General features: G+C 32.3%; 1 protein-coding gene across 1 annotated transcript; it reads left to right on the forward strand.

Annotated features, from left to right (window-relative positions):
* The first annotated feature begins 4,846 nt into the window (after positions 1-4,846).
* Positions 4,847-12,952, forward strand: LOC130799852 (50S ribosomal protein L3-2, mitochondrial). Its single transcript, XM_057663114.1, has 5 exons — positions 4,847-5,375; positions 6,175-6,384; positions 9,687-9,791; positions 12,142-12,255; positions 12,386-12,952. The coding sequence occupies exons 1-5, from the start codon at positions 5,052-5,054 to the stop codon at positions 12,557-12,559; spliced, it is 927 nt and encodes a 308-aa protein (XP_057519097.1). The 5' UTR covers positions 4,847-5,051; the 3' UTR covers positions 12,560-12,952.
* Positions 12,953-12,996: the final 44 nt, after the last annotated feature.

Raw genomic sequence — 12,996 nt, forward strand, 5'->3', positions numbered from 1 at the left:
TATGTTTTAGTAAGAAGTTAGTTTAATGAAATTATGATTAAGATTATATTAAGTATGTGTATGCTATTTTTAGTATGTTAATTTAATAATCTTTGAACAAGTTTAGGAAGTTGGGTACAAAATTATATTCTAGTGATATTAAGTATGATTTATGTTATCAACTAGTGCTAGTATGTTTATGAGTCAGTGTTACATTAGGAATGTTATTATTTTTTTTATGTTAGAATTTTTATTAATATGTTTATGTTAGCCCTTAAACTAGTTTATAAGGTAGTAAGTTATTTTATGAACGTATTTTACTAAGTATGATTATATTAAGAATATTGTTATTATACTTTATTTTGAGATTTAAGTTTATCCTTAAAGTTATAGTAAATTTCTATGTTATTGCGAAAAGTTTTTATTTTTGAAAGTGGTTATGTTAATTATTTAAATCTAGGATTTAGTATGATAAATTAAATTAAGTCGTTCTTTTTATGTGAAAAGGGCCCAAAACACTCGTAGGCCATTCGACCACTATCATATAATAATAATAAATAAATAAATAAGAGTTTGATTTACTATTTTAAATTATTACAACTATTTTTGTGATAATAATAAGATAACAATTTAAAAAGATATTTTTGAGAAATTTTTATAAGTTATTAAATATTGAGGTGTTATTCTTGAATACATGAGATTTCATAATAAAAATAACTTTTAATCACTATTTAGTACAAAATATTTTATTTGCTAACTATTTGACCAAAATTTATGTAAAATGATGTAAAAGTATTTTAGTAAACTTGCCACTCAAACTATGTGTGATATATTGATTTTGAGAAATTATACGTTTTACTTGTTTTATAATTAGAAATATTAAATTTTGTGAAAATTATAAGTTTGACTTGTTTTTTTTAAACTAGTAATATTGATTTTTTGTGAAATTATAAGTTTTATTTGTTTTACAACTAGAATATTGATTTTGGCAAACCTAATAAGTTTACTTATTTTTCTAAACTTGAAATATTGATTTTTGGTGAACTTCTAGAATTTTGGAAACTTATCCAAATGATGCAATTTTAACTTGAATTTTAATTAGAATATTTGATTTTTTTGAAGAGAATAAAGTTTTATTTATTGTAAAGTTGAAAATGTTGATTTTGGATACTTATTTAAAGAGAAATAGATTTTAGTATCTACTTGTGGAAAATATTAATTTGGAGACTATTGTTAGAATATTAAGTTATTAGTGTGAATTTAGCGAGCTTTAAAAATAAAATTATAAATGAATTTAAGGTGTAAGAATTTAATAATAAATGCATAAAGGCATAAAGGTTAATTTTACGTTATGATTTATAATTTTATTAAATAAAAGAGGTTATCGCCTAAGTTGATCAAAGTCAAAGTCAATGTCAAATTGTAGTAATAAAAATGTGATGTACTTGTGTGAATGAATATTGATTGAATGACCCTGATAGTAAGGTAATGTCGAACCATGGACCAGCATGTAAAATCCCGACGCCCGTGTTGGCCGGCACGTAAAATGCGGTGTAAAACAGGGGGTTAGCTACCTATCCTGTAGAGCTCGAGCATAAATTGTATTGGAGGGGTGACGACTCCCACCACAAGTAGGGTTTAGGACTACGGTCCTCTAGACTCTTACATATATCAGGTGTTATATTGATGTGCTTGTTGATTAGTGATAAACTTGATTAGTGTTGATGCTATGATGCATGGTACGACTATGAGTATTAACGAAATGAACTTACTTAAGTGTTAAGATTACCGAATTGTATAAGTGGCAGTAACGTACTTCTGTCAGGATTGAGAATGGTATCTTAATGACTTAAAAGTATGCAATGCGTATAATTTTCGTATTTTGAGCTGGATAGGAAGTTATGCTCGACGTTAAGCGCTGACCGATTCAATCGGCTGTCATCCGTATCATGGAAGGCAGCATTTTGCAGGATTTAGTTCAGGTTCCGATCCAGGCCACAACAATTACTATTTATCGAGAACTTAGCTGCTTTTTGTATCTTTATTGATGACTTGATGATGATGTAATTTTTTCCATTTTTAGCAAACAATATTTCTTATCAGATGTAATATTTACTTTTGTTTTAAACTGTTTCAGTTTTTATGATTTAAAGTTTTTAATAGTTCAGCATTTTGAGACTTTTACAATATTCTTGTATAAAACATTATTGTAAAATGTTAATTATGTATTGACATTGCCGCTCATGTTACACGGGCAATCACCTAGGTGATTGCTAAAATAACAATCGTTGATTGCTTAAAATATTAAATAACCCCTATGTACCATAACAACCCGTCCTTCTCAAGTTTTAAATACATTGCTAAGAGTAACTTGTTTAAAATTATAGTTGATTCGTAACAACACGATGATTTAATTAGCTAATATACAAAACACTAGTATTATATGGTTTAATCATCTAAAGATCTTATTTGTGTTAAAATATGCTAAAATTGCGCAATAAGCTACTTTACCAAACAACTCCTTAATCTTCTTTGATAATACTAGTTTGACATTCAAGCCGATGCATGAAATTCATTAAATTCTTTATTTGAGAAAAAATATATATATATATATATATATATATATATATATATATATATATATATATATATATATATTTTCTCGTATTTAACAACTAGTAGAAAGAAACCTCATATGTAGTGATTTTTTTGGCTTACAAGCTATGATTTTGGCCTCAAACTCTTGAATTAGCAGCATATACCTATTATTTGTTGCTCCGATTTAAAATCGAAGCATAGAAAAATTATATGTTGCGATTTAAAATATCGTTAGGATGGGTAAAAATGACGTCAAATATCTTTTGTTTTTTTGTTAATTTGTGTGTTTAAATTTTTAATTATTTAAAAATACGAGGACCAATGAGATACTGCCACATAAACAACTTAACCTCTCAAATTGGTCAAAAACTCAGATTTAACGGTCAATTCACGTATTCTGTTAAGTGGTAATCATTTGTAGAGAAATATACTACATTAGGTATTTTTTGCAAAAAATAAAATACTTAAAGTAGTTTTTTGCAAATAGACCTATAAATAAGGTAATTTCTTCCCTTTGTTCTTATACCCCGATAAGTTGTCAAATGCTGAAAAATCGTTGACGGTGCATAAAAGCATTGCCGCAAAATGAACAACTCATTAACATGTGCATCAAATATGAAAACCCCTTCATCCCACAACCTTTTCAAATCCTAAACGAGAGGTGCAAGATATACATATATGTCATCTCAGGCTATTAAGGGCCCAAGATTAAGAGCGAAAGCATAATGTACTTACGTTTCATGCACAACCAAGGAGGCAAATTATAGATAACTAAGAGTACCCGTCATGTACTATGTTGATGACATAGAAAACTGAATGGGTTCATTCCATCCGTACATAATTTGAGCTTAAATTACGATCTTCATCTCCAAAAGTCTTATTCAACCTATTAATAGTATTTAACTCTAGAGAATCAGTTGGATGTGTGAGCAAGTGATCTTTACTTCACTCTATCTACATGTCACCTCAAATTTGATTTGTGAGCAACTAATTTTTACTAATTATAACTAATTGATACGAATTTTTACTGATTAAAAATGATTTTTAGTTATAAATTATATAATTGATTTTTATTAATTACAACTGATTGCAATCGATTAAAACTTATTTTTATGAATTACTTACTTCTTTTCTGGTAACCTAAATAGAGCCGTAGTTGAAGTATTACTTTTATGTATTAGGTTCTTTCAACAAGCTCGTTCTCATTTCTCGATTTACCTTAAATACAAAGGAAAAAAGCTAAAATCTTTTTTTGTTTTTTGAAAAAGGGAAATTCTATATGATAGCAATGGGGTTTGGTGAAACGCTACTGGTAACACTTTTTTTTATGATTTTTCCACATAGTAGCAATAAGGTTTCGAGTTTATCAAAACTATAGCAAATTCCGTTTTTGTGATTTATTTTTTTGTTATATAAATAAAAACCTCGCAAACCACAACCTCACCCTAAGCACCACTCAAAATTCACCCATCTACCATCATCACGACCACCTTAACCCAACAGCCACCACCATCGGGATTTAAACTCGTTAAGATGCTTCGTTATTTTGAGAAGTGTCTAATTCTAAAGGCAATATCATGTTTGAACTTTAAAAACCATATTGTGTGTTCTGAGTCAGATTGCTCATTCCATACTATCAATATAGCGCGCCTAATTACTTTGAACCAAAGAAGCTTACCTAAATTATCCCTCACTTATTAAATTGCTTCACAATTTTGTATTATTGGAAGCAATATATAATTGCAATAGCCTTTATCATTCTGTTTAGATTAAATAAGAATTAGGTCTCCCTTTTAAAACTATTTATTAACAGATATTTGAGACGAGATGCCAAGTTTCAATGATGAACTTCATCTTCCAGTTTGAAAAATAAGTTGCTTTCTCATGATAATCCCTCGCTTTCATTTGATTTATTGTTTTATTTAGTCTTGCTATTTCCACAGGACTATAAATATATGGGCTATTTATTTGACGGTGGTGGTTGTTGGATTAAGATTGTAATGATGATAATAGATCGGTGAATTTTAGTGGAGTTTATGTTGAGGTTGTGATTTGAGATGTTTTTATTTTTATAAAAAAGTTCAAATTATAAAAACAAAAAAATAATCTGAAAAATATAACGTTAACGGATTGTTCAAATTTTAAATGTAATTTGCTACGGTTTTAATAAATTTAAAACCTTATTACTATCATCTGAAAAAATCATAAAAAAATGTAATCAATCGCATTTCGCCAAACTTTATTTACTGCCTTATAAAATTTGTCTTTTTAGAAAAACTCTAATTCCTTCAGCCGCAGGCCCGCAAAACCCCCGAACACCTAAAAAGTAAAAACCCTTGCTCCTTCGTCCTAGCAGCTCCTCTATTCTTCTCTACAATCCTCAAATCTCTCAACATTACAATCCCCTGATGTCTTCACTCTAACAAAACCCAGATCCATCTTCGTACGATTTGTGTTTTGTTTGTTGAATCACCATGTCTGCTGTATCCAGAGGCTTGATTTCACGTCTCCGAACACTCTTAACACCACACACATCAACAACTACAATCCAGTTTAGAGCTTTCAGTACTGAGATTTTAACACCTGATAATGAAGTTATACAACCCAGAATCATTGAAGCTAAACCTGGTGTTATGACCAAACAATCTAAAAGAACTGGTGCTATTGCTATTAAATGTGGGATGACTGCACTTTGGGACAAATGGGGTAAACGTGTTCCTATTTCTGTTCTTTGGTTTGATGAAAATATTGTTTCCCAAGTTAAAACTGTTGAAAAAGAAGGCATCTTTGCTTTACAGGTATTGTTTCATGCTAAAACAATTACTATTACTGTACTGCATTTTGCTGTTTTGAATTTGTAAGTATTGATGATTTTTTCTGGTGGGTATTTGAAGATTTGAATTGGGTTTGTATTGTTTTTTGTGAGATTTTGTTTTTGTATAATTGGGTGTGACATTGAAGTATTTAGATGAGGAACATAGGTGAAGCCACAACTTTCAAATTAAAGTTAGATTTAAAGTAATTTGCCAGCCCAACCTTTGCACACTAATAGCTCCACCTCGCCCTGGATTAGGAATCAAAGTTAAAATGATTTTGTTATTGTTTAAGATTGTTGAATAGCTTAGGTATTTGAAGAGTGGGACTGTGTCTGATGTAGAATTCAACAACAATGCCAGAGCCTTAATTCCGAAAAATTGGGGCCGGGTATATGAACTAATATATATGTTGCAATGCTCGGTTACAACAATGCCACTAGTATTGATTGATTTGAAGTTTTATTTATTTATTTGATTACATATGATTTTAATATTAAAAATGCCAAAAAGATAAGGGTTTTGAGGGGTTTAAGATAAAATTCAAGAAGAGTTTTGAAGTATCATTTTTCTTGTTGGATTTGGTATTTGTTGGTTTAAGATTGTTTAGTTATTTGATTGACTGTGTTGTAAATGTTCAAGTCTTACTTAATCTTTTGGATTCTTTTTTGTTGGGTGTATGCACTAATGGTTTTTTGAATTTTCGCAAAGTTTAGATGTTTTAAGAGTTCCATTATTTTGGGTTTTAATTGTTTGAAGATTCCTTTAATATGGTGTTAGTTAGGTTGGATGCTCCCATAAGAAGGCGAAACATTTGACAAAGCCGGAGGTGGGTCACTTTAGAGCGCAAGGGGTTCCTTTGAAGAGGAAGTTAAAGGAGTTTCCAGTGACAGAAGATGCACTTCTTCCAGTTGGTACTACAATCAATGTGCGCCATTTCCTTCCTGGACAATATGTGGATGTCACTGGAATCACGAAAGGGAAGGGATTTCAGGTGAAAATTTCTCAACTTTAAGCTATTTTGTCCATGCAAAGTATTTTTATTGCAGATATTGAGTGGTCACGGTGTTTCCTGTAAATTCAACCTGTTGTAGGATCTTGTAGGGTGATTTCAAACTTGTTATTGCTTTAGGGCAAGTCATTGTATTTTGTAACATTGATGTCCTGAATTAAGTCTTGAAGTGGATTCTATACATATGTGAAATAGTTTTAAACATTGTGCTCTTAGCATAGGTGAAAATGCGGTAAGTCGGTAACGGTTGCGAGCATGGTAATGGGGTGATGCTGTTATTCTAACACCTAAATGTATGTTGAATCACAAGATATCCCTTGATACAACCCAAAACACCATATTTTAACACATTTACAACGCGAAAAGTATGGGTTTGTTTGTTTTGAAAACCTTCACAACGCGGCTGATATGATGCTATGCGGCCTTATTTTAACACTATGGCTCTTAGTCTCTTCGAGCTATTTGATGTCATTTTTTTGGTCTTGATTATGTCTCCCCCTTCTTTCCTAATAGAAAACTACAGTCTGTCAAACATATGTCATATGTTGTAGGAGTTTGCAAAAGAATAATGTCATAAAAATTTGTTGTAACCTTAAAGTAGTTCATTTTCCCCTCAATGATGTTTTATTGGGTTAATGGACTGATGTCTTTGGAAGCTAAATCTAACTTGGCTTAAAAAGAGTTATATAGATTTCGTCTAGAGTTTCCATCTGCTAGACCACTCAAGGTGGTTTTAAAGTTCCTATTTAACCTTCAAACTCCTTGTCAGCCTTAGATATTGCCAAAACCTCATAATAATGAAATGAAACTACAAAACTGAATTACCTTGGAATATTAAAAAATTTTCTAGCCAGAAAATTGAAAATGCAATTTAAAGAGGATTTCATGGCAAGGATGTAACATTCTGCTCAGATATGGGGGAAAACTATAAGTGGAGCTTTTACGTTTTTAATTTTGGTTCTGAATCTGATGTCGGATTATTATCATGAACTCAGAAGTAAGAACATGAAAATTTCAAAGCTGTATGGCTCCTTGGCCTTCTACATCATATTGATTGCCTCATTTGAGCTTATATGAGAAAGTTATGTCAAGCTTAAATCAACAAAAATTGTGTAGTTAGTTATTTAGTAATTAAAAATGCAAAAATATTGACACATAGATGTAAGGGATTTAAAGTTTTCTTTAATTGATTTTCCAAACAAAATTGTTAAATTGGCAGATTCTCACTCGAATCGTTTTGTTAACATAATTATGTAAGTCTTGATACATTTTCCTTCCACTTTTAAAATTCCACTTTTCTTAGAAAAAGCTCACGTTTTTGGGAGAATCAATGCGCCTAAAAATCATTGAAGGAACTTTTGATAAGAAGACTTCATTTGGAACTTAATTTCAATGGGCATGATTACTAAAATGATGAATAGAAATGGACATCGTAATATATGTGCTATCCTGATATGACCTCATGTCCTCATAGATGTCAATTCCCCTCATGGCAAAGCTCTGAGCAGAAGATGCAAACAGTTCTGTGTCAAAATACAGCAGTGTTGAATTTATTCAGAAATGAGTTTGACTCAAAGTTTCTAAAGTGGATTTTTCTTACTCAAAGTCTCAAATTCAATTTTTACATTGAGGGTGTGTTTGGTAGGTGGGATGGAATTGGGGAGATTATAAGGTAATATGAATAGAATTAGTGGATGGGTATTTAGATTATTATGAGAATAAGCTGGGAATTGCTTTGTAGTATAGTGTATTGAAATATATAATTAAATTCATGGAGTTTCTTGTTTATCCTCTTATTAACTAGTTAGTTGCCATCTTTTCAGAAAAAACAATGAAAAATTACCTTGTTCAGTTTCATTTCAAGTTCAACTTAGAGTACAAAAAGCAAAGCCCTTTTGCTATGACCCACAAATTGTTTGTTTTTAAAAACTCACTGACCAATTTTTCTTAAGCGAAGAAAAACAATCAGAAGAGAAGATTGATGCATTTGAGAAGTTTAAGAATGGCAAGAAAGAGAGACGCGTTAGAGCAGTTTTAGAATGGCGAGCAAGAATAGGTGGAAGGGACTAGGAAGTTTATCTATTGTGATGAAGGATATTTTGGTCTATATTTAAATCATTATTTCCTAATTCACTTCTTGATTTGCATGTCACACTTGGTGAGTAATAATAATAATTGACCTTAATTTGCTTTTCAATTCATCATTTGGCGGGGACTGATCCATTCATCACAAGTCCTAACATCAATTACTTGTGGGGACTTGGCCTCTTCATTTCTCTTTTCTAAGTCCAATGTTTCCCTGCAAACAAAGAAGGGATTATAATTATGTGAGACTACATATTTGAATCCCTTTTCAAGTCCTTCAAAACAAATCCTTGAAGTCCGTGTTACATATTTGTAAGAAGACGTTATTTCAAAACCTAAACTTTAATGACCTATTGATGATAAATTGATGGATAGAAATGAACGTTGAACCTCACATGCTGCCTAGACCTCATATGAAAATGTAATCTTTGAATGACCTCATTTCAAGACCGTATTGAAAACCTAAATTTGAATGACCTCATGTTCTCAGAGCTGTTAGTTCCTTTCTTGGCTAAGCTATTAATAACAGATGGAATGCGATGTGGGTTTTTTTTTTTTTGAAAATGTGCACAAACGTTTTTTTGTAATAATTGTTTAATTTAGTGCAAGCGATCTCGTGTTTCAAAATCTTGAACTTTATTTTGTCAAAGTGGTGTCAATGTGTCATCTTTAATTGATATATGGGAGGTTTTGCTTTCCACCATTGACCCTTGTTGGAACGCCCTAATTTTTCTTTCTATTGTTTTAATACTGTGACTTTTATGGCCCTGAATCTCACCCAAAGTCATAGCCTTAGCTTCTAAATTCTTATGCATCTTGGAGAACTCAAGGCCTTTATAATCTCAACTAACACAAACAATATATTCCATCAGGTATTAAGGGCTGCTCAATTAACCTCATTGTAACCTGGACTGTCTAATTGTAATCGAGTGTTAGCAATTTCTTTTTTGGTCAATTAAGGGAAGGATACTTATGTATTATAGATTTTTTTTTCTTTGTTCTCTTTGTAGAACAAAACTTCATAGAGTGCAATGTATTTAGAAGCTATGGGTGTTTGTTGTTAAATGCACATGAGTACTGTGCTACTAGTGCACACTAGTTAGCGAGAAATTAGGGATAAGTTCATCTCAATGGCGGTTATTTGTAGATTAGACATCTTAGTATCTTCATTTGTCTAACCAACTTAATCCATGTGCTAGGGTGTAATGAAAAGACATAATTTTGCTGGAGGTCCAGCATCACATGGTGCTTCTAAATCCCATCGGAGTGGTGGTTCTACTGGTCAGAGGGATGCTCCTGGAAAAGTAAGTTATCTGCAAAGTTATGACCCTATTGCGTTTTACTGTTTCTGTTGCTGAGTTGATAATGAATATCCGAATTTTTACAAGTCATTGAAAAAATTATCTCGTGCTGCTAATAAGTGGTTCATCTTTGTGAGGTGTGGTCTTATGTTATGTATATTTCTGTTTGTGACATTACTGTAAGCTTTTTGATGATTATCTTGATTGCATTCTATTTCTGATTTGTTGCTTTCTATTTGAAATCCTATCTGTATTTAAAATCCTAGGCTTTCATTTGATGGGGAAAAAAAGTTAGAGCTGAAAAATTGACTGTTCTAGACAGCAACTTTGGGCCTTGATTCAAGATATGATGTTAACCCTCCCTCCATATTTGGTCAATTTCTCCCTAGAAAACCTGCTAAGGGAAATGAAACAAGGTCTCTTATTGCTTCCATTTCTTGTTTGAGAGTTTGCTTGCGCTTTTAGAAGTTTCTTTTAGGACTGTCTTTATATGTGTAAGCCTTCTCTCAACCATTTCCTCAAATACGTTCCTTCTATTTTTTTGGATCCTTCTCTTGGGTTGCTTGACTCTTTCCTGCCCTTGGAAATCTGAGTTCCCTTGTATCATTGTTGGCTTTAATTAGATTTATTGTCTTTTTTTGTTGTCTCAGACGCCTAACTTACGTATATTTTTCTATAATTATCTGTTTCTACTTCCTCATTCATCACATTTGTGAAAGTACCTCAGAAGAGTTTTGGAACAAGTTTCAGCAGTTAGAGAAGGGGGGGATATGGGGGGAAGGAGTGAACAGGGGTCATGAAATGTGTTTGAAATTCTTTTTCAACTATTCCTTTCTTTGTCTTTTGCTGAGAGATATTTGGGGGGGGGGGGGGGGGGGGAGGGGGGGGGGGAGGAATCATCAGGAGTCATGAAATATTTTTGAAATTGTTTTTCAAGTATTCATTTCTTTGTTTTTGTGTTTCCCTTCTATGCCATGAGCCCATGCTTAAACTGTAAGGATAAAAGTGTTGCTTAAACATAGAAGTGTCTAAAATAGTCCTGCTGACCTGAAATTTATCCGACCTTATAACTGAACCCGATTTGACCTTACTTAAAAATGTAAAAAACAACATGGACACAAAACCTAATTTCAAACTGACCCAAAGCACCTCGATGACTCGAATGAACACCCCTACTTAAACATATTGGTCATTGGATTCCATCTAAACCTGTGTATTTACTGTTTGACATTCATCTGATGTGAGTGAGACCCAATTGTATGTGCATAGTTGGATTTGCCTTTGTATGTAATAGTTTGGTAATTTCTGAACAGTTTACAGTTGAAGACTTGGCTAATGCTTTTCTCATGCTCAACTAAGTTATTTTATGTTTCTCTTTTGAGTTTTTACAGTTCATAATTCTGACAACGGAGTGAGTTTTTTCAAGCTTTTTTCATGCAATTTCCTTTATGTTATGTTTGAGAATCTTGATTCTATTTCGCAATCTAAAATTGGCTCAAATTTAGTATCTTGGCAAATCAAAAAAATCAATTTGAATTTGAACCCATTTCACCTTTATAAAAAAAAGTGGTTTAAGTCGAGAATTTTAGAATGACTACCCGAACTTTGTCATTCTTAAATTCTTATTTTATGATTTTATAATTGAAATCTTCAATTTGAAATGAATTGCTTGTTCAGTTGTTCCCAAATACAAACTTACATTTTTCAAAGCTAAAGCCTTTCCAAATTTGAATATGATACTTGTTTGGTGATGAAATAAAGGATAATATTGACGCTTGAGCCATGCTGTTTTTATTTTTTATTTTTTATAAGAATTGCATTCTTTTTGGATTATGACTTTCACTCATTGAGTTAGCCTTGAACCAATGTCTGTTTAACACTAGAGGTCTGTTGGAACATAGCCCCACCCTGCCGAGCTCATAATCTCATAGAGGATGTCTGAACACCCGTATATGCATTTTCTAATAGAGTAAGAGTAACGGTGTAAGGTTGCATTTCCGAATATTTTACTACTTGAATAAACTCATGGGGAGGGGACCACAAGGGTTTGACTATTATGAAGGGTCGTATTGAAAAAGTATGATCTATTTTAATTATGAGAACTTCGCACTCTGCCTACAATTCCCGACGAAGGGATTAGACATAACGGTATCTTGAAGTTGAAAGTGAATCCATCTCTCGGGGAACTTGTAACAACAGTTCTGGTATCTTATTTACCGATTTTTCCTGTTCGGAGTTGATTGACCTAGTACCTTTATTTCTCGTTTTTTATAATGATTGAAATTTGTATACTCCGATAATTTTTATTTTCTTTTTCTTGGTTGTGATGGTTGTGTGATCCGTGTGCTGGTAGGTTTTTAAAAACAGAAAGATGCCAGGGCGCATGGGTGGTGGGCAGCAGACAGTAAAGAACGTTTGGGTTTATAAAATAGACCCGGGAAGGAACTTAATGTGGGTTAGAGGCCAAGTATGTTTCTTTTACGTCTCTTTTTGGTCCACAAATTTATTATCATCTATCATTTCAAAGGGTTTTTTGAAATCCGATGCGCCTTTCTACAAGTTGAATCTATCTTGATACAGATTCTATGTTTTTATAGGTCCCTGGCGCCACAGGAAACTTTGTGTTTGTAAAAGACGCTTTTGATGAGAAACCCGATATTACAAAGCTTCCTTTCCCGACATATTTTGCACCAGAGGACGAGGATGAGGAATCATTAGAACCTATGACCGTGGATCTAGGAGAAGTAGATCCATTCATGGCAGCTGATTGATCGGTGTGTTGAATCAGAACATCACTGAAAGTTTGGTCTTCCTGTAATGCCCGACAATCGATTGTTCTTAATATAGAGGGATAAGATTCAAATTGTTTCGAAATTGGGCTGTGTTTTATCATTGATTTTGATCCTCGAGCTAGTTTCGACAAAAATATGGTGTAGCTAGCCCTAAATGTATTTTTGGCAAAAGTTTGGGACCATTTTGGTTAGGGTCAAAAGTACGTCTGTCTGTAGGAACTCTACCAATAAGTGGTTGAACTGCTGATTTTTGGAAAATCATATTTCCGTTCTGAAATATTAGCTACACAAGTATTTTTTGATAATGTTCGTTATTCAAACTTAATTTATATATTCCGACTAATAAGTAAGCAAAAATATTTTCAAGTGACATCTACATTAATTGTTTGATTCTATATTTTTACAATATTAAATTT

This window comes from Amaranthus tricolor, chromosome 14 (assembly GCF_026212465.1).
Source record: "Amaranthus tricolor cultivar Red isolate AtriRed21 chromosome 14, ASM2621246v1, whole genome shotgun sequence".
Classification (NCBI taxonomy): domain Eukaryota; kingdom Viridiplantae; phylum Streptophyta; class Magnoliopsida; order Caryophyllales; family Amaranthaceae; genus Amaranthus; species Amaranthus tricolor.